The sequence below is a fragment of the Solanum stenotomum genome, unplaced genomic scaffold, assembly GCF_019186545.1.
Source record: "Solanum stenotomum isolate F172 unplaced genomic scaffold, ASM1918654v1 scaffold18203, whole genome shotgun sequence".
NCBI lineage: Eukaryota > Viridiplantae > Streptophyta > Magnoliopsida > Solanales > Solanaceae > Solanum > Solanum stenotomum.
Genome location: NW_026024917.1, coordinates 23,901 through 46,499, shown reverse-complemented (window position 1 = coordinate 46,499; position 22,599 = coordinate 23,901). Strand labels below are relative to the sequence as shown.

The 22,599-nt window shown below is 31.8% G+C and overlaps 2 protein-coding genes across 4 annotated transcripts; both read left to right on the top strand.

Moving 5' to 3' along the window:
* The first annotated feature begins 3,270 nt into the window (after positions 1-3,270).
* LOC125850617 (glutathione S-transferase T1-like) lies at positions 3,271-6,002 on the top strand. Its single transcript, XM_049530483.1, has 7 exons — positions 3,271-3,485; positions 3,579-3,652; positions 3,867-3,927; positions 4,372-4,425; positions 4,559-4,638; positions 5,288-5,493; positions 5,636-6,002. The coding sequence occupies exons 1-7, from the start codon at positions 3,421-3,423 to the stop codon at positions 5,804-5,806; spliced, it is 711 nt and encodes a 236-aa protein (XP_049386440.1). The 5' UTR covers positions 3,271-3,420; the 3' UTR covers positions 5,807-6,002.
* A 5,232-nt stretch (positions 6,003-11,234) lies between these two features.
* Positions 11,235-20,987, top strand: LOC125850615 (probable glutathione peroxidase 8). Of its 3 annotated transcripts, none has more exons than XM_049530481.1 (6): positions 11,235-11,361; positions 12,980-13,056; positions 13,283-13,344; positions 13,561-13,679; positions 14,154-14,321; positions 14,420-14,685. In XM_049530481.1, exons 1-6 carry the CDS (start codon positions 11,308-11,310, stop codon positions 14,450-14,452), a joined length of 513 nt encoding a protein of 170 aa, XP_049386438.1. In that variant the 5' UTR covers positions 11,235-11,307; the 3' UTR covers positions 14,453-14,685. The 3 variants fall into 3 exon arrangements, with proteins under 3 accessions (XP_049386438.1, XP_049386437.1, XP_049386436.1); XM_049530480.1 differs by lacking the exons at positions 12,980-13,056; positions 13,283-13,344; positions 13,561-13,679; positions 14,154-14,321; positions 14,420-14,685 and adding exons at positions 19,241-19,317; positions 19,541-19,602; positions 20,042-20,160; positions 20,518-20,685; positions 20,765-20,987 and having other exon boundaries at positions 11,293-11,361; XM_049530479.1 differs by lacking the exons at positions 11,235-11,361; positions 12,980-13,056; positions 13,283-13,344; ... (1 more) ...; positions 14,154-14,321; positions 14,420-14,685 and adding exons at positions 17,599-17,749; positions 19,241-19,317; positions 19,541-19,602; ... (1 more) ...; positions 20,518-20,685; positions 20,765-20,987.
* The last annotated feature ends 1,612 nt before the right edge of the window (positions 20,988-22,599 follow it).

Sequence of the window (22,599 nt, the reverse complement as noted above, 5' to 3'; positions counted from 1 at the left end):
TTTTTTTTTTAAGTATAAAAACCTTAAATTAATCAACTTTTTATCATGTTAACAGCTTAAAGGGTATTTCAGACATTTTGATAAAAAAAAGTGTTTACCAGCACTTATTTGCCAAACACATCAACAACTTTTTTTTCAACTGCAGCACTTTTATCCAAACACATAACTACTTATTTTAAAAATAAGTTCCAGCACTTTAAAAAGTTACTTTTTAAAAGTTACTTTTTTTAAGTCAATCCAAACGGGCTCTTAATCTGTTTTAAAATAGTTTAGGGGGGTAATAGGATCCTCATGAAGTATAAGTGTGTAGTTAAAAATCCAAACATAGATTGGGAAGGTATTTGACCATTTTCTCAAAATAAAACGAAAGAAATATCTTGGTACTTTTTTTTTTGTTTCCCACTCAGTATTCGGGGCTTGTATTAGAGCTCTGATTAAATTTAAATCGTACACTATAGAGTCCATTTGAGGGTGGCGCTCCCAACATAATTTTCTTCATACCCAAGAGTTGAATCTGAGATCACTAATTAAGGATAAAACAATCTCATCACTGCACCACAATCTTACGTTAACGTTGATTGTTACTTTTAATTGTTTCCACGTTATTTGATTAATAGTACTATCATTTAGGATACCTCTGCCTCAACGTCATTGAATACATAGGTGCATTGCATAGTATCCATATTATATTTGCCCAATGAACAAATGGAAACACACTTTAATAATTTTGCACAACCTTTCTTCGTTGGAATCTTATATTATCACAAACGATAGTACCAATATTGGCTGAGATCATTTTATCTTTAATTTTAAAAATTTGAATTTAAACTTTGAATATTTTTTTTTTGTTGGAAGCCTTGATTTCAAAAAATGGGTCAAAAGTATTATTTTAAAAAGAGCAACTTTTACATATAGCAAACATAAAAATCATATTTGTATGTTATAGCTATAGTTTGCATAATTTGTGCTCCATAACAAATTTTATTGATTTGTATAATTCGCTAGATGCATCCAATTTTATACAAATTGTTCAGTTTTGAATTTATTTATACATTGTAATTTGTATAATAAGATCTGTATTTGTATAATTACAAATGTATAGGACGAAAATATATGTATTTGCATTTGTATGTACACTTTTCTCTCGCTTTATACAAACACAAACACATTTTATACCGAAATGTATAAAATAGCTAATTGTATACCAAATTAGATGGCAAAAAAATGAAATATTTACTGCGAATTACAAATAAAATAAACTATGGCTATAACATTAATTTGAATTTAATAATTTATTATTTCGTACAATTTTCCCTTTTAAGAAATAAAATATTTTATCAAGCTTTTAAGAGAAAGTAACTATTTTGAAGAGTAACAATAACTGTGTTTTAAAAGCTAGAAAAAATAATTTTCCCAAAAACACTTGTACTTTTAAAAAACACTTTTTAACCGTCTGACCAACATTAATAGCGGCAAAGAAGTGTTTTTTAATTTAATTAGCCAAACACATATTTTTTAATTTGATTAGTCAAATACGAATGACTTCTTAACAAAAAATACTTTTTTGAAAAACATTTTCAATTTCTTTTTATCCCTACTTCTAAGCTCCCACTCTTTGTGCTTCTTTCATCATTTAGTCTCACAACATTAGAATTGAAGATAGAGGATATTTATCATTTAAGCAATCCTCTTTTATTCACTTTTGAAAAATAAGTGAATTTTAAAAAAATTATCAAATAAACTATAAGTCAGATTTAAATACGAATATGCGACACCAATAAAGAAAACAACGCATTATTTTGAACTTCTACCTTTTTTTTAACTTCTTTGATGATTCAAACACACGATATTAAAATTAAAAGTAGAAATATTTACTATCTAAACAAAAAACTTTTTATCCAATTTTCAAAATAAATCCATTTTTTGAAACGTGAAAATATTGACATTTTAAAAAATTAATGCATTATCTTGAATCTTGACATAGAAAAACGTGAAATCCTATTGGGTATTTTGGCATCGGATAACAGAGGGTAGGCCCATATGCCCACTCTTCATAATTCAAATAGTACTACTACTACTACTATATTAAAACCTTAATGTAGGTTCACACTTCACATCATCCCTTACGTAGGAGTAATTTATTTTTAGTAAATAAACAAAACATGTGTTCACACACATCACCCAAAAACAAGAAGACATCTTTTTATTCTGGGGAATACTTAAATATGTCATCAAGTTTTGAGAAAAAGTTTATTTATGTCTTCTGTTAAAAGTTGATTTATTGATGACAGTTTTGTTTGAGAAAAGACTCATTCATGTCATTATTTATTAACAAAAAATAATTTTAATTTTGTAAAACCATTTTTTACACGTGATTAATTATGATTTGGGCACATTATTAATTAAATTATTTTTGTAAAAAAAAAAAAAGGCTCAAATATGCTATTGAACTTTGAGAAATGACTCATCTATACCATCTGTTAAAAATTTGGTTCATCTATGTCATTTCAGTTAACAAACACAAATTTTTGTTTAACAAAAAATCTCATATTTTAATTTGTGAAATTTACACCCCTCCCCCGCACCTGCACTATATCCCTTAAAACAAGTTCAACCAGCCCCGCCCTGCTCCCATAAAGCCAGACCTGTCCCATCCCACATGAGGCAACACCCACCCGCATCCACTTCGTCTCATTGACATCCCTTAGTGCTTACCATTCGAGCAACCCAATCTTATTTAAAACAAGGAAACTTACATTATGGTCTGCATGTAAATATTTATTGTTACTTAATTATGATTAAGTAATATGCATTTTGTTTTAGATATAATACGCATCTAATTTGATCTCAATTGATATTATATCTTTCAATTTTTCAACATGCATAAAAGATTTCTAAACTATCATAAAATTAAACAAATAAACACATCCTACCTGACAATTTCACGAAATCTATCATATAGAGCGCGTACATCTCACACAATTTAAACTAGAATGGAAATTTGAGAGTTATTCCCTTCATCCACTTTTAATTGTCATGGTTTCCTTTGTTAGAGTCAAATGATAAGAACTTTGACTAATATTTTATGATGTATTTTTTCATCATATTGATATGCAAAAAAATACAATTTATAATACTTTTCGTATAGTTTTTTTTGTTTAAAATATCAAATTATTTTTTGAAAAACGCAACATGACAATTAAAAGTAAACAGAACGAAGTAATATTCTTCACTAAATTGGGTCCCATTTTAGCTACCACCTGTCAGATGCATTGACAATTTTTCTTCCCCCAAACAGTCGGAATTGAATACCAAAACCAAAAAAAAAAGACTTTAAATAGAGGTCGTCTCTCCATTCATTGCTCACACAAATTCACTAAAAATTGAATCAAAATCTGAAATCTCATCAATTCATCCATTATGTCTCTCAAAGTTTATGTAGATCGTCTTTCTCAACCTTCTCGTGCTATTCTCATTTTCTGCAAGTAATCTTTCTCGTCTTATTTTCTCGCCATTTTTCATTACTTACTATTCTCCGAATGATCCAAATCTGATTATTGGTTTTATTTTTTTGTAAGATTAAATGGAATTGAATTTGAAGAGGTTAATATCGATCTTTCTAAAGGTCAACATCGCACTCCTGAATATCAAGGTTCGTTCGTTCAATCATACATTTTGAAGTTGAAACTCGAAATATTAGAATTTGAAGTTTTGTCGGTGTAAGTCCCAAAGTTGGTTCTGAGCTATTTTTGGGAATTTGAAATTTCACGGCCAAACGAATATTTGGAGATAAATTTTCAAAATCTAGATCAGACTCAACTATTAGATTACTTTTTTTTAAAATAGTGTTTTTGTTTCGTTTGCAGAAGTTAATATCATGAAGCAAGTACCAGCCATAGTTCATGATACTTTTAAGCTTTTCGAAAGGTAATTTCAATTTCTTATATAAATTACTGATATGCAGGGACGGAGCTAGAGATTTTTTTCGAACTCTGTTTTTGTTTGAAGAAATTCGTTTAATAGGTATAGATTATTAATTTAGAATCCACTGACAATATCAAATTCTGGTTTCGCCTCTACTGATATGATATGAGCTTTAGCATATGTGTATAATTGAAGAGTGTAAAACGTGGTTGTGGAGGTTTTGTGTGTCTAGTATCAAAGATACACGTATCAATATTGACGAATTCTTGTTCGTCCATTGTTGGATCTAGCTTTTGGTTGATGTTAAAATGATTTATACGTGCACCAGAAGTTTCTTTAAGTGATCCTTTTTGATTGAAGATTTGTGTAACAATTATTCCGGTGATGTAAATTATGGCTTGTTTATAGTATTTAATAGCTGACTAGTAAATTTTCTGTGTTTTGCAGTCATGCTATTCTTAGATATCTAGCTTCAGCATTTCCGGAAACTGCTGATCATTGGTAAGTTTAGTTCTGTCCGCTTCTTAATTTTCGATTTTAGTTAAGCAGGAAATTCTTTTAATGTAAACACCGGGCTATAGATAAATAATTTGTGATCTACAATATCCTCACGATTTTTTGTTTTATGATGAAGGTATCCAAAAGACCTGCAGAAAAGAGCAAATGTAGAATGTGTCTTGGATTGGCACCACTCTAACTTACGTCGTGGTTCAGGTACTTTTTGTTTGTGTTGAAGATACTCCTTGCTCAAATTTGATCATTGCTAGTTAGTTAATTTGCCATGAGCTTTTGAATTTGTTATAGAGGAACTTAATCAGAATTAGAAGGGTAATTGTTATCTTTAAAATAGATAAGAAGTTTGTTTGCATGATGAGAATGATCACACATCGGATTGGGTCAAGATCCCTAAACTCCTTATATGACTTGAGCAATCCTTCTCACTTTAAGCTAGATTTTGGGGTGTGAGTCAGGCCTATTGCTCGATGTGAGCCCCTGTGTGGGGGGAGGGGGGTGATTATATACCTTGGTTTATGATTGTTCATATTCCATTTCAGACAGTGTTTGGGCGTGAGGGTGGGTGATGAGAATGATCCAACATCGGACTGGGATGAGATGCCTGGACTCCTAATATGACTTGGGCAATCCTCTTCCCTTTGAGCTAATTTTCGAGGGGTGAAAAGTCCATTTAACAGTTAGCATGGTGAAGGCGCCACTCACTATTTATTGTTTTATACTTTCTTAATTATCTTGGTGGGTTTCAGCTAGTTTGCCTGTGGCGTCATCGGTTCTACTGCAATGTATGTACTTCTTTTGTTGTTTCCCCTGAAATTAGCTTTCTCAAGGATCCTGCTTCTGTTTTCAGCGGGATATGTCTTTAACACTATACTGGCACCTGCATTTGGATTGCCTTTGAATCCACAAGCTGCTGCAGAAGGTAAAAAACTCCTTTCTGCATCTCTTGCAACGATTGATACCTATTGGCTGCAGAAAGACGGAAGCTTTTTGCTTGGAAATTCCCAACCTTCCCTTGCAGATCTTAGCTTAGTTTGTGAGATTATGCAACTTGAGGTATAATAAAACGTTTCTTTTTTTTTAGTTTGCATAATGATTAGAAATACACTTGCATATATGTTACTCGTTACTATACTGACCAGGACATGTTCCTGAGTATCATGTCCATTAAAGTCCGATTTCTTCTTGTTGAATGCAGTTTCTTGATGAGAAGGATCGTGAGGGTCTATTAGGCCCGCACAAGAACGTGTTGAAGTGGATTGATGATGTGAAGAGTGCCACAGCACCTTATTTCGATGAAATACATGCAACCCTCTTCAAAGTTAGCGAGATTTTTCAGAAGCAGCGATCTGCTGGAGCAAGCAGCTAGACGTATCCGCAATTGAAACCTGTTACAATGTGTACTCAAGGCCTGCATTGTGACATTTTGTGTGCTTTATATTGGATGCATATTTCTTAGTGTGATGTGTGGTATGCTTTGTATTCTTATTTCTTAAGACAATTCTGAGAATGTTGAGTTGTACTGTACTAATCTTCTGAATAAAAGCAGTTCTTATTATTTTGTCTATCAAGACTCCAACGATCTTAAGGTTTGAGGTGGAGGGTGCTTATAACTATCTGAGCGACCCTTTTTACCATTTGATATGTTATAAATAGTCATAATAAAGAAATACACTAATTTTATTAGGTACTTGTTACTTGAAAAGCGATACACTCAAATTTGTTATGTGATTAAGAACACATGAATCACCAAAGTTAGACTACATAGATGTCAAGTTAAAAGGATACATTTATGTATTATGTCATCCCTGTATATAAGTGAATAACTCAGCTATTTATAAACAACAAATGAAATTGCTCTACTTGAACCATATAGTATTTGTCTAATAGAAACTTTCCATATGGACATATTGTTACACACACCAACTATAAATCCACCGCGATTTACTAGATCTTGTATGGACTTAGCTGATGTGTGTCCTTTCTTTCTTCTAACACGATTTCGGGATACGAGTCTCTTCCTTCACTATCAGAAGCTCTGATCAATTTGAGGAAGTGGCCTCATATAGTACTAAAAATTATAAAAAGAAACAAAACAATTAAAACTTGGTAAGAATTAAGCGAATTGAGTTTTACTCAGCACTCATTTCAATCCAAGTAAATTTTCGACTTAACCTTTTCATTTATTAACTCAATTTATTTTCACCCGTCTAAATTCAGCTCAACTCACTCAATTGTCACCTCTATAACTACTGTAACAAAAGTTAAAGTTAAGCTTGATAACAATTATGCATATAAAATAAATGAAATAATGCAAAAGCATAGAATCGTCCAAATTTACTTTTGGTGCTTAATTAATCTCCAAAAAAATCGATACCAAAAAGTGAAATTAAAAGGCAAGGAAATGAATGGACATTGTAAGTCTCGAATAAAGGAAGTTGTCTACCTCAATTATATTTTTCTAAATCAATCAATCAATATAAATTTGGTGTATTGATTGATTATTGTGGATGCTAAATTTGTCCAATCAATATAAACAGAAAGTAAAAACTATTAAAGTTCTAATTTGCTTTATTATAATTGGTGCGTCCGAGCCGGCAACACAAGGTGTACATTGCTTACACCAAGCTATATTAAGTACTACTATATGATAAATATTTATATGTACATTTTTAGCATTTTATAATGATTATTTGACATACATTCTCCATCTAATTAAGTAGTAGTGGATTCAGAGTTGTATATAAGTAGTTTGGTGGAGTGAATCAGAAAAAATATACATATAATAATTTTATGTATTATAAGTACATTACTTAATATATTTTTTTAATTTATGTATAACTAATGCATATCAGTGATATCACTATATTTGATATTAAACTACTTATAGCTAATACATACATGAAAATGATGGTATTAATAATGTATAACATTATTAATACACTGTGGACCCGTTTGGTAGGAGGTATTAATCAAAATAGTCCATTGATTAAAATTTAGTCCAATAAAAACATTGTTTGGTTACTTTATTTAACTTAACTCATGGATTAGTTATACCTCATACAAGGTCTTATTTTATCCCTAGAAAAGGGAGGGATAACTAATCCAAGGTTTAATAATCCTTGAATAAGACTCCTAAATGACTAAACTATCCCCAAATCTATTTTCCTAATCTTTTTTTGTAAGTTAATGCTCTTTTCCATTTACATGAGAATATTTATAAATAATCTTTTAAATTCTCCAAATTCATTCCATGTAATTTGATGATTTCACAAATTAATTTTTTTTTTCTCCATGTTTGATTTGTTATATTGGATTGGTTTTTTTGGGTTTTTTTTTTTAAATGTAGTTCGTCGATTGACCACTTGAATTTTTATTTTTTAAAAAAATAAGCTTCGTGTATTTGAACAATTTTAATAGCCTTAAATCTACGATAAGTTCAAGGTATATTTTGACCAACAAAAAATTAAAAATATATCATGCTATCAAGGATCTCTATAGTGGCATATCACAACTCAAAATTAATAATAATTTTTTAAATATATATTTTAGTATTTAACTTGACAAGTTAAATGAAATATAAAATCTCATAATAACTCAAGGATATATAGGAAAGAAACTTTTTCTAGAGTTTTAAGCCAAACATAAGATTAAATGGGAAACAATGAACCAAACACTTCATAAAAAGTAATACCTGCATTACTAAATCCTGTATTAGTAATCCTTGCATTACTAATCCATGCATTAGTAATCTCTGCATTATGCATCTTTCTACCAAACGACCCCTATATTCAACAATATTTTTCTATACCTTACCAAACATTTCTTAGAATGGCAATGAACATCTAAAGTATAGTTGTGCAAGTTGCAAACTAGGTCAANTGAAGTTAAACTATATTATTTTCAATAACGGAAAGATGACATTCTTATTGGGATGGAATAAAAAAAAATGTGTCGCATAGGAAAGTACTATTTACGATTCTTGCTTTGGTGACAGTACTGTGCAACAGTATATCCACCTTATACATAGTTATATTCACGACTTAGATAAACAGACTTTATACCAGTCCAGTAGTGCTTTCTTGATGATAATGTTGCCATCATTATTCATTCCACAAGAAATTCATGCAAATTAAAAGGACTCAAATTGTTCTTATCTTATGCTGGAATGTTATATATATATAACAAGAATTATTAGATTTTCAAATGCCAAATTAGCTACTGTACTATATATCCAGCAACAATGGCAAGCCTCTTTATTTCGAACAAATATGCATCTTCAGATGCACTTTAATATATCGAGAAAGTTAAGACAAAATTATTTATTATTTTTATATACTCTTAGTAGTAATTATTCCTTAATATTAATATAAACACATCAATATATTATGACACATAAATAGAATGAATATTTAGTGAAAAGAAATTATATTTTAGTAAGATATAAATAAGGGTAAAATAATCAAGGAAAAACTACCTAACTACACAAATATTCCTACCATATTACTAATTTTCTTTATAGTTTAAAATAATTATATATATTCTCACTAATTAATAATTTCATATCAGATTTCAAGTCAAATACATTTAATTACATGTATATTTGCTACCAGATACTCTCTACATAGGGAGAAATGCGAGCGAGATAGGAGAGAGATGAGTGAAAGAGAGTCAGTGTATTTCAAATACATGTAAATTACACAGATACATGTATTTGATACCGGGCTACCCCATCGGTGGCCCCCTAAATTTGGCACGATCTTTCACTTAGACACCTTAACTAGGCTTTGTTCATTTTAGACACCTCATGTCAGGCTCCGTTGTGTTATTTTGACACTTTTTTCACTAGCACATGTTGACTTCAAGTGCGTGTTAACCAAGCGTGTCCATGTGGATTAGATGCCCAATTATATCATGCCAACTCATTAAAAGACTATCATATTAAAGAGGAAAAATAAGAATTAAAATACATGACAAAGTAACCAATGAATAAAGGCCTAACCCATCGGTGGCTCCCTAAATTTGGCACGATCTTTCACTTAGACACCTTAACTAGGCTTTGTTCATNTTTGTTTATTTTAGACACCTCATGTCAGGCTCCGTTGTGTCATTTTGACACTTTCAGTTGACATGGCAAAGTAAGTGTTATACACTTGCTATTGACGCGTGAGGGACTTATTTAGTCTATTTTATTTTATTTTTTCTCTTCTTCTTTCCCATTTTATAGTCATTATCTCTCCCATTATTTCTCAAAGCTTAAAGTACTTCAATGGAGGTTAAATTTTTTGTTATAATAATTTCAATTTCAATTTCGCACTACAAACTCAGATAGACCCAAAAAGAAACAAGAAATCGAACTCATATCAACAACACCCTAAATCATGTAAAGTTCACTCACAATAATCCTAAAATAGGAGCAAAAAAAATCTCAATTTTTACTATGTAAATGTTATCTCACTAACCTTGAGCCCTAATTAAACTGCAAATATCACAAAATTAAAGAAAAAGAGACGCAATCTTTAAAATATGAACCATTGTTGTTAAACATTTGCACCTTTTAGCCCTAAGGGAGGGTGCAATTAATGGGGAATATGGTAGAAAAAAATCATGAAAAAGAGGAATAAAACGGGGAAGATGGCTGTGTGGTTATGGGTGTGACGGAAAAGGTAATGAAAATGAAGGAATATGGTAGAGTAGATTGTGTGGGTGTGGGGTTATGACAGAAAGAATAAAGCTCAAAAATAATAAAAATGGAGTAATACAATGGAGAAGATGGATGGAGAAGATGACTGGGGATGTTGTGGGGGTTGCATTTTTCTTTAAATTTGTCAAATATTTAATTTAATTTTTTGGGATAAAAAGACCACATGTCATTTATTCATTGGTTACTTTGTCATGTATTTTAATTCTTATTTTTCCTCTTTAATATGATAGTCTTTTAATAAGTTGGCATGATATAATTGGGCATCTAATCCACATGGACACGCTTGGTTAACACGCACTTGAAGTCAACATGTGCTAGTGAAAAAAGTGTCAAAATAACACAGTTGAGCGTGACATGAGGTGTCTAAAATGAACAAAGTCTAGTTAAGGTGTCTAAGTGAAAGATCGTGCCAAGTTTAGGGGGCCACCGATGGGTTAGCCCCTAGGTCAAATTTATGTATTATCTAGGAGTGACAATTTGACGGGTCGGGTTAAATTTGAGCGGGTAATGGGTCAAGATAATAAACGGGTTAAGTCCCAATCCAATCCAAATTCGTTTGGGCCAAAATGGGTTGGGTCAAAACGGACTAGGTAACGGGTCATAACCCAACCCCCTCCCCCCCCAATTTTTTCTAAGTTTTAATAGCTTTATTTGTTATTTTATAAGCTTTTAGTACCTAATACATTTTTTTCTCTCTTTATTATAACTATATATAACATATAAAATTAAGAAAAAAGTTTTTTAATAATATTTTGATAAGATTTTTCAAAAATCAATTTGGGTTACATATCAATTCAATTTTCAATGGGTTAAAATGTGTTGAATTGAAATGAATTGAGCTAACAAATGAGTGGGTCAATAGTTAGCTCAAACCTAAAAGGGTTGGATAGGGGGTTGATTTGCCACCCCTAGTATTATCCAATTTTATGCTAATTATAAAAATTAGTGGAAACTTTATATAATAATCCTCAACTACTAGCATAGCATGAACCATGTAGTGTTTGAAAATTATCCTAAATACGACATTCATTTTCATTTAAAATAGGAATTAGTTCAACCTTATACTTTCTTCTTTATAATAAAAATAAAACGGGGTCAATACCTGGTCGGGTCGGGTATTTTTAGTTTTAGACTTGTGAATTTCGGAGCCAAATTTGAGCAAGAGAATGGCCGGCCAACCGGAGGAGAAGCCACAATCTGTCTATGACTTTACTCTAAAGGTAAATTTTAACTCAAGTTTATTACATGTATGGCTAATATAAGCTTTTGTTTCGTAATAGATTTTGAAGTTGAAACTTGAAAAATTAAATTTTTTGAAGTTGTCATTTTTGGAATTTGAGTTGTGCTTTGAAAATAATTAAAAAAATTGTGAGCGGAAGTCCCAAAACCAAAAGCTGGCCTGAGCTGGTATTTGAGAACTTAGAAAATATTTGAAGATAAGTTTTCAAGTTTACTTCCAAAATCTATGTTCAAACTCTACCTAAATTGAAGTCGTTTAAGCGATGGATAGTGAGGTTGACGAAGTCAGAAATTTTATTAAGAGTATCCAAGAATAATGGTGTGTGACTGTCAAAATTAAAAAAAAAATTATTGTGCTATTAAGGGTTTGAATACGGAACTCCTTCAATCAAATAGACACTCATTATCACTACGACAAAGACATAACTTTTGTCAAAGGTGTCTAACTTTAAATATATATACTTTAAATATAGAATTTAACATATATATACAACGTAGTTTTCCGACGAAGGACAGTCTGGGGTGGCTATAGCTATGCCCCTGAGGTTATTAGGTGTTCAGTTGATCTTCAATTGCTTTTTTTTGGGAAGGGGAAATATTACAGAATTTACACTAAAATAGGCACCTGCAGAAGTGATTTCTCATCTGTTTGGTTCCATGTGTGTAGGTTTTATCATTAGAGTTTTAAGGGGAAGAATAAGTGGAAGTATGATATTCACCTTGTGATTGAGTAGAAACCTTTTTTTTTTTTTTTTAACTTTGTTGTCTTGCCCAGCTTGCGCGTTTCTGGACTATTTTACCAAGTAGCTGCTATCACTGACCAACACATGTACTGGATAACTCTAGCATAAGAGGAAATCACCTAGCGTTTTTGTTTCTGCTGAAGTTTAAACGTTGGTCTTTTATAGATTTAACTCACTTTATTGATTATTAGGGCACACTTTTAACTTTTTAGTCTAAGTAGAACCATGCTTCTTGGTGGACTCTACATGATGGGATAATGACACATTGAATTTGGAAGAACTGAACTCGAGCATTTTGGAGTGAAAATTTTATATATGGTAATTAAACATTATGGTTGAAATCTCTAGATCTTGCAACCCTGCATCGGATAATTCTCTTTTGAGCCGAGGGTATATCGGATATAACCTCTCTACCCCTCGTAGATAGGGGTATGATCGGGGTACATCTTATCCTCCCCAGACCCCAGTTGTGGAATTACACTGGGTATGTTGCTGCTGTTGTTGGTTGAAACCAGTAGACATTCCTTTATAAGGCTCAATCTTTATGAAAATATGATTGACTATCTTAACCGTCTGTTCATGTAACATAAGCAGGCTCTAGCTCTTCCCCATGCTTAACTAGTCCCTCTGATCTTGGCCTTATAAACACCGAGATAACTCATACTCCCTTCATTTCAATTTGTTTGTCTGGTTTTGACTTGACACAAAGTTTAGGGAACTAAAGAAGACTTCTTGAAATGGACTAAAAAGGAAAGTAAGACAAACAAATTGAAATGGAGTGAGCCATTCAAAGTTTGAAATAACTTGGTACTTTTCTCCTTCAATTTTCTCAGTATACTCTCTCCTTTGCTCGCAGGACGCGACGGGAAATGATGTAGACCTTAGTATCTACAAAGGAAAAGTACTACTTATCGTGAATGTTGCTTCCAAATGGTAGAATCATTTAATTTCTGCCGTCATATTTGTAGTTGTATGCATGAATCTGTTTTATAATATCTCTGATACCAGTTGAAGTCCAGGGAACGGAACAACCTCTGTCCAGAATATAATCATGACTTTAAAACCTTGTTGTCTGCTTATACATTTTACACATTCTGCGGTTGAAGTGATATTTGTCCTAGTTGAACTTTTTAACCATCATTTGTTTGGTTGTCTACAGCGGGATGACTAACTCAAACTACACGGAACTCAACCAATTATATGAGAAGTACAAAGATCAAGGTATGTGTCTTTAGTTAAGTGACCATTCCTGGTTTGATTCCTCCGGAAAAGAGAAGATGAAAGGGTTAGTGTTTGCAAAGAATGGACCATTTGACATCTTCGGTTAAAGTTTAACTTCCGGACTATTTGAGTCATTATGGTTTGAAAAATTGCCTTCAGCTCTCTCTTAATTGTTTCCATTCGTATTTTGAAAGTTCTTTTCTTATTCAAACACAGGCCTGGAAATATTGGCATTTCCGTGCAATCAATTTGGTGAGGAAGAGCCAGGGACCAATGATCAGATTTTAGACTTCGTTTGTACACGTTTCAAGTCAGACTTTCCTATCTTTGATAAGGTAATGAAAGAACAATAGTCCTGATAGATGTCATTATATTAGCTACAACTTGGTTATTTGCTTAGTAGTGTGTCTCGTCTTTTAAACGTATCTTCTCTCCCTGCTTGTGTACATCAGTGTTCTAAAAATGTTCAATGTTTCGGTAGAATATGTTGAGAAATATAGAAAATTTCCTTTATCCATCAATTTACGTATCCCCTCTGTCAGCTATAAACATTCATGCTGTATTGAAAATGGATACCATTACATTCCATAATTACCTGTTGTGGAATTCATGGTTGTGGAATCATGATGTACTATTTCAATGGTGTCTCATTTTTATTAACAACTAAAGTATCTTTTCTTGAATTAGATTGAAGTGAATGGCGAAAATGCATCTCCTCTTTATAAATTCTTGAAATCAGGCAAATGGGGAATATTTGGGGATGATATTCAGTGGAATTTCGCTAAGTTCAGTATCTTTTCTTGAATTAGATTGAAGTGAATGGCGAAAATGCATCTCCTCTTTATAAATTCTTGAAATCAGGCAAATGGGGAATATTTGGGGATGATATTCAGTGGAATTTCGCTAAGTTCTTGGTTGATAAGAACGGGCAGGTTGTTGATCGTTATTACCCAACCACATCTCCTCTGACTATCGAGGTAATCAACTGCTTGAAAACTGAAATACTCTACGTAAATTTCCTGTAAATTTGTGTGCAACACATCATGTACTTATGGCTTCATGATTTTTTCCGCAGAGGGATATGAAAAAGCTTCTTGAAATTATATAGTTGCGAAGCATCGAGTCTTCAACGATGTGGATCGATTTTTCACTTGTTAGTTGCAGGTTTGGTTTTATTTTAGAAATCGTTTACTTGTTTTCGTTATCTGAGTGAGAGACATTATGTAAGAAGGGCTGTTATGGTGTAGATGATCGCCATTTGAAATGTTGTGCAACATAAATTGTTCATTCTATGAGAGAAGTTTTAAATTGATACATTGTTAATCAACTTCTCAAGTTGAATCTGTTTAGACGCGCATCTATTTGTTTAATTTTCTACAAATTTAAGTGTATACTTGTGTACAACCGTAGTTAGAGGCATAGATGCCAGCTGAAGTCAAGTTTAAAGGTGTGTTAATGTATTATTCCTTCTTTTTTTTCGTTTGATATTCCATATCTGTTTTGAGGCACGATTAATTTAGATCTATATACATAAATCCCTCTTAAACGGTAAACCATTCCCTATTGAAAATGAAAACATATCTATGACTTAAATTTAATTTTTTTATTAAAAATAATAAAAAATATATTTACCACTTTAGTTCAACCCTCAATGATTTTGGGTTAGGATTGTTGGTAATGATATTATATGTATTAAATTAAAAATGTAGTTGGTGAACCATTGGTATTGTATTGTTGATTTGTGCAGTAACTTCATATATATTATGGAGATAATACATATGTTTCTCCATGAATTTATCTTCTTTTTTTTTTTTTTTACAAAAACAGATGAATTTGCGAGAGTTCTATTACCCTTTACATTTATTCAAAATGGTATATAAATACCACACCGCAATAATACACGCTAAATTTTGATAAAAGAAAAGAGGGTCCAACCATAAAAGAGCACATTACATCTTACAATAAAGCTGTAAAGTCTCAGCACACCATCATAAGGGCAACATGTTTACCATATGCAAAAATGTAACAAGATCTTTTATACTTCTTTTATTTCAATTTATATAACACATTTAAAATTTTGAGAATTAATTATATATATATATATTAAATATTTTAAGTTTTTAATTGTTGTAATTTTTATAATATTTTTTATATAGTTTTCAAATATACAATTATATAAAAAAAACTTGGAATTTATATAGCTAATTTTACGATAAATTATTTGAGAATTTGTGATAAGAATTTAGAAATTTGAATCGGATTCAAATTTTCAATTATGTTAGATTAAAGAAAATATTTCCTATGTTCAGTTTATATGATCACTTTCTTTTTTAGTTAGTTTGAAAATAATGACACATTTTTATATGACATAATACATAAACGTGCCCGTTAACTTGACCTTAGTTGTCATCTATGCCCTCAAAATTTGGGTGTGCACAAGTATATATTTAAACTTGTCTAAAATTGAACAAATAGACATATGTGTCATACATGACAATTTGTGTCCTACGTAGAATCCTACGTGTATTATGCCACATAAGACGTATGTGTACTTATTTCATTTTATACAAGTTGAAGTATTTACTTGTGCACACCCAAAATTGAAAGACATAAATACCAGCTGAAGTCAAGTTATAAAATATATTCATGTATCATGTCTTTCTATATCTAGTAATGATTTTATTGATTTAGCTTTAAAATAGGGAATCTTTATGAAATAATCTATAGTCCACAAATATCTTATGTCTTATTTTAAATACAAGTTTTACTTTAAAAAAAATTCATATTAAATGAAAATACATCATATAAATTGAGATAGACTATTTTGTATGATCACATTTTATCCGTGTAGGATTGCGCAACCACCAAAAACAGATTCGATATATTTTGGCCTTTACAATAAGTGCAATTTTCTATACTCATATTTTATCTGCATAATATTGCACAAAAGCCAAGGACACATCCCGTATCTTTTAAAAAATACTTTCGAACTACTTTTCTTTTTTGAAAAAAAATATTAATTAAAAATCGAGTGCTTCTTTTCTAATTTAGCCATTTTTAAATTACTCTATACATAAAATATTTAAGATCAAAATTTTAAAATATACTTTTATATATTAGATATATATATATATATATGTTTAATTTTAGTTGCCGCTCCAATGATATCATGAGGTCTCCAATCTAAGCCCCAACTAGCATGGGTGAAATCATCTTAAGCGAAAGGATAGCGAATGCACACCTTTTTATTCAACAAATTTTTGACCTCTTCATTTCCTAATAAAAGTGTGCTAGTCGGACAATCTGGTCTCGGTCTCGGTTATGCAATATGCACAATTGTGCTTATTAGTTTTATAGATTATTATTATTGTTAATTTGTTATTACTATATAAATATTTATTTAAGATTATAAAACAAAACTATCACTTCCTGTGTCGTAATTATTTGTCTTATATATATTTTTTAGGTTGTTTAAAAAATATTGTATCTTCATTAATTCGATAACTTTTGAATTATAATATTTCATATGACATATTTAAGATTACATAATTAAACATTTTGATACAATATATATATAATTTAAGATCATTAAATTTAAAATCCTCTTTATTTTCTTAAACTTCATCCAATCAAATTAAGATAGACAAATCAAAAACGAAGAGAATATCATATTGTGAGTTTGATACCTAAATAGATGAAGTATGCTCTTTAATTTGGTCCTATCTAAAATCTATGCTCTCCAACTTTGAATGTACACAAGTATGCACTTAAATTTGTATAGAGTTAAACAAGTAAACTCAAGGGTCCTACATGACATTTTATATGACAATTCACATCTTACGTGACAATTTACGTGTATTTTATATCATATAAAACACATGTGTTTATTTATAGTATAATTTTATACAAATTTAAGTGTCTCCTTATACAAACTCAGAATTGGAACACATGAATATTCTAGTTGAGTTGAAGACCAAAAAGGGTAATGCAACTTTGGTATAACAAAGTTAAATAATTGGTTATACCATCACTTGCATATCAAGGTTTCCTTACCTCGTCAGTGCTAGTTTAGTTAGAAATAATAACCATTTTTTAGAATAGTTATCTAAGAACTATTATTTTACCTTTAATATAAAAATTAAAATAATTCTGCAATAATTAATTCCTAAATAAATTATTCCACAATTTTATACCAATTAAATTTGAGACAAACTTATTTTCAAAATTAATTATACATTATCACTCCTACCAATCTAGCCTTAATATATATAGGTGGATGTGTGGCTGGATATTTTGTAGTTTGGCTTTTTATTTCAAACTTTAAGAATACCAAATTCCGACGACGACGAGGATGGCCGGCCAACCGGAGAAGAAGCCAGAATCTGTCTATGACTTTACTCTAAAGGTTAGCTCCTCTCATAATCTTAAGTTTGGTTTTTCTTCGCGAGCTAGCGTTTGACTATAGATTTTGTGAAATACGAAGAAAAAAGAGTTTTTGAAGTTGCCTTATAATTTTTTTTTTTCTTTGAGCTAGTTTGACTGCAGATTTTGTCATACTTTGAAAAAAAAAAAGAAGAGTTGTTGAAGTTGTGTTAGGAAAATAGTTTTTGAAACTGAAGTTGTATTTGGACATGATTTTACTCGAAAAAAAATTTGAAGTCAGGTGAGTGGAAGAAAAATTTCACCCAAAAACTGGTTCAAATCTTTATTTTTCCTTTCAAATTGAGGGCAGGGGACATTACTGAGTTGCTCGGACTCTCCAGAAATGTTGTGCACATGCTTTGGATCCTTTAAAATTACACTTTTTTGGAGGATCCGACAGGTACCTATTGATATTTTTGAAGAGTGTGAGCAACATAGGGGGACAACCCTCACCAACAAGTTGAAAATATTGAGGGTAGGGGAACGGGATTACAAGTCTTTAACAACAAGGTGAAAGTACAAATAGTCAATCAACTGAGTTACTATGATTTCCGACCTGTTCAAATCTCAGGCCAAATGGGAGCTAAGCAATATGATGCTAGAATAGGCATATGTGGAAGGTATTTTGCTGCAATATGTAAATGTTTAATCATCAAGAGTTTTAATTTGAGGGGAAGAGTGGATGGAAGTAGGAGTGTCAAATGGGCGGGTTGGGTTGAAATTTGAGATATTAAAATGGGTTGAAATAAAAATCGGGTTGGATCTTGACCCACCCAAGTTTACTTTGGGCTCAAATGGGTTGAGTTCAAATGGGCTAAAAAATGGGTTGGGTCTTGACCCGCCCAATTTGACCCAATTAATCTCAATAATTTTAGCATAGTGATATTTAACTTTTATAATCACAATTAGAAGATTTTTTTAAAAAAAGTAACAAATGGATAAATAAATCCTAAAAGATGTTAAATAGATAATAATTCATACCTTTAATCTAGGAACATATCTTAGTAAAGAGTTTTAAAACGGCTTGAAATTGGAGATTGAATTGGGCTCAATTGAGAATTCTCTTAAAATGGGTTAGGTTTGAATGAGTTGAAATTGAACCCAATTCAAATTATCTTGAGCCCAACCCTTAAAATTCTGGGCGGGTTATCTATGTTTGGGTTCATTTTTGACACCCCTAGATGGAAGTATGAGATATACCTTATATTTGAGTAGAACCATTTTTCTTTTTTTCCAATAGTCCAGGAGTATTCCAGTTCAATTTGTGTGCACCTCGACTATCGCATAGCTTACCTGCTAATTGTTATGATAGAGATTCAAGCAGCAATGCTGAAAATATGCATCCGTGTTAGATACTCCAAAAAGGCACTATTTTTGGAGGATCGGACATTTTTGATACAAGTGACCACAATGAAATGCTTCATTTACTTGTATCTTGTTCCTTTTCTGAGCATACTGTCTCCTTTGCTCTCAGGATGCAAAGGGAAATGATGTTGATCTTAATACCTACAAAGGAAAGGTCCTACTTATCGTGAATGTTGCGTCCAAATGGTAAAATCATCTATTTCCACCCATCATATTTATTAGTTGTATGATTTCCAGGGAAAGAAGCAACCTTTGTCCCAGATGAAAATCATAACTCTTAAGAAATTGCTTTTTCTTTTACACGTTCTGTGATTCATATAATATTTCACTTCATTGAATTCTTCAACTGTTATCTGACTTATTATGAAAAGAAAAGAAATTCAAGTGTTATCTGTTTTGCTGTCCACAGCGGTTTGACTGATTCAAACTACAAAGATCTCAACCATTTACATGAGAAGTACAAAGATCAAGGTATGTGTCAAGTAACCATTTTGCTCTCGCAGCAGTTTTTTCGCAGCCTATTTTTAAAAGTCTGTAGGTTTCTTATAAAAAATGTTTGGAGCACATCCTAAATAGTCTAGGATTGAGATTTTTCGCAGCCTATTATAAACATTGGTTACTCGGTGTATTTGTATCATCTTTCACTGTGAAATAACAAGAGTTGGTGACTGGCCGTGAGTTTCCTTCCCCTTGAGAGTTCCCCACATTAAATTGTATGGTCTTTCTTTTCATTATTATTGCTGTCATTAATGATTGTCTCATAACAAATTAAATTCCTCTATCAATAAAGAAGAAGAAAAAGGCTAGTGTTTGAACCAAAGTTTCAAAATCATCACATTATTATGGTTTGAGTATCACTAAAACTGCCTTCACAATTCACATCTCTCTTTCTTTGGGTATTTAAATGTAGGTCTGGAAATATTGGCATTTCCTTGCAATCAATTTGGTGCGCAAGAACCAGGGAGCAACGATGAGATTGTAGAATTTGCTTGTACGCGTTTCAAGTCAGAGTTCCCCATCTTTGACAAGGTAATGAAACAACAAGAATCCTCATAGATGTTACTATTGTTTCAACTACTAATTTTTTATTTTCTTGCATTATTAAAAAAAAATGGTGATTTACTTGGTATTGTGTTCCTTCTTTTAAATATACATCTTCTCTCCCTGCATATACACGTGAGTTAGATGTTTAATATTTTGGTAGAATATTTTGGAAGTTGCGGTTTTTCCATCAATTAGTTTATTCTCAATAAATTTGTTGGCATCTTCTGTTAACTACGAACATCAAAGTTGCATTCTTAAGGGATACTATTGCGTCTGGATTACTTCTTCCCTTAGAGCTCATGGTATCTTTGTATTCACAAGTGTGTATCTTTCTTGAACTAGATTGAAGTGAATGGCGAAAACACATCTCCCTTTTATAAGTTCTTGAAATCAGCAAAGTGGGGATTAGTTGGGGATAATATTCAGTGGAATTTCGCTAAGTTCCTCGTTGATAAGAATGGCCAAGTTTCTGATCGCTATTATCCTACCACATCTCCTCTCTCAATGGAGGTAACGTTTTTGTGTTAATACTCGATGCAACTTTTCTATATAAGATGATTTACCTTATGAGTTCATGCTCTTGTTGCAGAGGGACATAAAAGTGCTGTTGGGAATCGAGTAGTTACCAAGGTTGAGCCTTCAACAATGTGGATCGATTTCGAACTTGTTAATGCTGGCTTGGTTTTATTGTAGTTTGTCCCTTATTAATAAATTCCTACATGTTCCTGAAACTGCTTTCCAGGCATTTGTTATTAGACAAATATTATTAGTCTGTCAGTTTGTTTTGTTTGTTGAAGAATAAGTTCTTACTTGATGTTTATCTGTTTCTATTTTCTAGTTGTTGAGCCTCTCTACCTCCCCCAAGGTAGGGGTAAGATTGGCGTACACACTACCTTTCTTAGACCTCACTTGTGAGATTACACTGCGTTTGTTGTTGATGATGATGTTTGGTAAGGGTATCATTGTTCTTTCTAAGGAACAAACTTTGGTGCCTTTAAACACTATAATGTTCTCATTCTGCATATTAATTGTGAGAAATTTCTATATGAAAATTTGGGATACTTGTTAAGGGAATGATGCGTGATGTCTCGAAAAGTATCTAGTCTTAGAATTTTCATCCCCGATTAATAAAATTTTAAAAAAATGACTTTATAGCAAGTTACCAGGTTCTCGGGAACCCCACCTGATACCCTGGATCCGCCCCTGATTATGGACATGCATATGGTCCTTGTGATTAGCAAGACATTCTTCTGGTGCCCAAATTTGGAGCAGTATGCCCTGCTCTCTGAAAGATAAACGACCAAATTAATAAAAGCAAAATTGAAGTCAATTCTTGCCTTCAATGTCGTATATGGCAAAAGTTAGGTATTCCCTTTTGTGGCAATTGACCAAATTAATGAAACCTTAAATAAGCTAATTGACGAACATTATAAAAGAAATTCAAGCATCAATTCACATTGCAACACTATTTTGTGGAAAAGACAGATTACAATCGTTCAGATTATTTGTTTAATATATGTACGTTAGAGTTTCTACTTAAGCTGAATTCGATAATGTTGTAATTGGCGGTCTCTTAACAATATTTAGGACATGAAGCAAATTGTTCTTATATATATCAAAAGATGTATAGCGCGTTACATTCACAACTTCAGAACAACTAATTGTCTTTACTAAGTTTAATGAGATGAGTTTTACAGNAGAATGAAGGTTCTAATTAAAATGCACTTACTGTAACTGTAACTGCAGTTTCACAGAAGCTCTTTATTACATGGTGTGTCTACATTTCTATTTATACCTTAATTGGCCCCAAAACAGAAGTTATATATTGTCTTTGATCGATTTCTATTCCAACCGAAGTAAAATAGTACTAGGTGTTACAGCAAACTTCATAACATAGCACCCAATAGTTCGTCATCACCTTAGTACGAACGCTGATTAGAGTTGTGGAGTAAAGCAAACATGTACTTGTAACACAAACTAGGCCAACAAGTTAACATGGTACCAAATAGAGTAAGTGTAAAGCATATCATCTCTTCTGCCAACCGAAGTAAAGAAAAATAAGTGTGCATAAAGAAACCAACAATTAATGAGGAATATTGTGTGGATCACCAGCAAGGATTCTGTTAACATATACAGAGAAAGAGAGGGACGGAGAGATAGACACTTGACCGCAACAAACACCTGAAAACGTGTAACTAGATGAAAATATCAGGTTCTCATTATCATTCTAACAAAGAGAAACATAACATCCATGAACTAAATCTTTATAAATAAAAGTTTGATAAAAACTCACTAATAGAAAATGAGAGGGAATTTAGTACTACCACTTTGCCAGGATCCTTAGCATGGTTCACAAATTCAAACTCAAAAAGAATGATAACTGTACCAGCTAAACAGATTATTAGTAGGACGGACATGGGACAA

What these genes read in the sequence shown, in the direction of transcription:
- LOC125850615 (XM_049530480.1), top strand. Translation starts at nt 11,308, where the DNA reads ATGGCCGGCCAACCGGAGGAGAAGCCACAATCTGTCTATGACTTTACT. An exon ending in TCTATGACTTTACTCTAAAG is followed by an intron (nt 11,362 to 19,240) that starts GTAAATTTTAAC and finishes CTTTGCTCTCAG; the next exon opens with GATGCAAAGGGAAATGATGT. An exon ending in TGAGAAGTACAAAGATCAAG is followed by an intron (nt 19,603 to 20,041) that starts GTATGTGTCAAG and finishes ATTTAAATGTAG; the next exon opens with GTCTGGAAATATTGGCATTT.
- LOC125850617 (XM_049530483.1), top strand. Translation starts at nt 3,421, where the DNA reads ATGTCTCTCAAAGTTTATGTAGATCGTCTTTCTCAACCTTCTCGTGCT. An exon ending in GCTATTCTCATTTTCTGCAA is followed by an intron (nt 3,486 to 3,578) that starts GTAATCTTTCTC and finishes TTTTTTTGTAAG; the next exon opens with ATTAAATGGAATTGAATTTG. An exon ending in TCGCACTCCTGAATATCAAG is followed by an intron (nt 3,653 to 3,866) that starts GTTCGTTCGTTC and finishes TTTCGTTTGCAG; the next exon opens with AAGTTAATATCATGAAGCAA.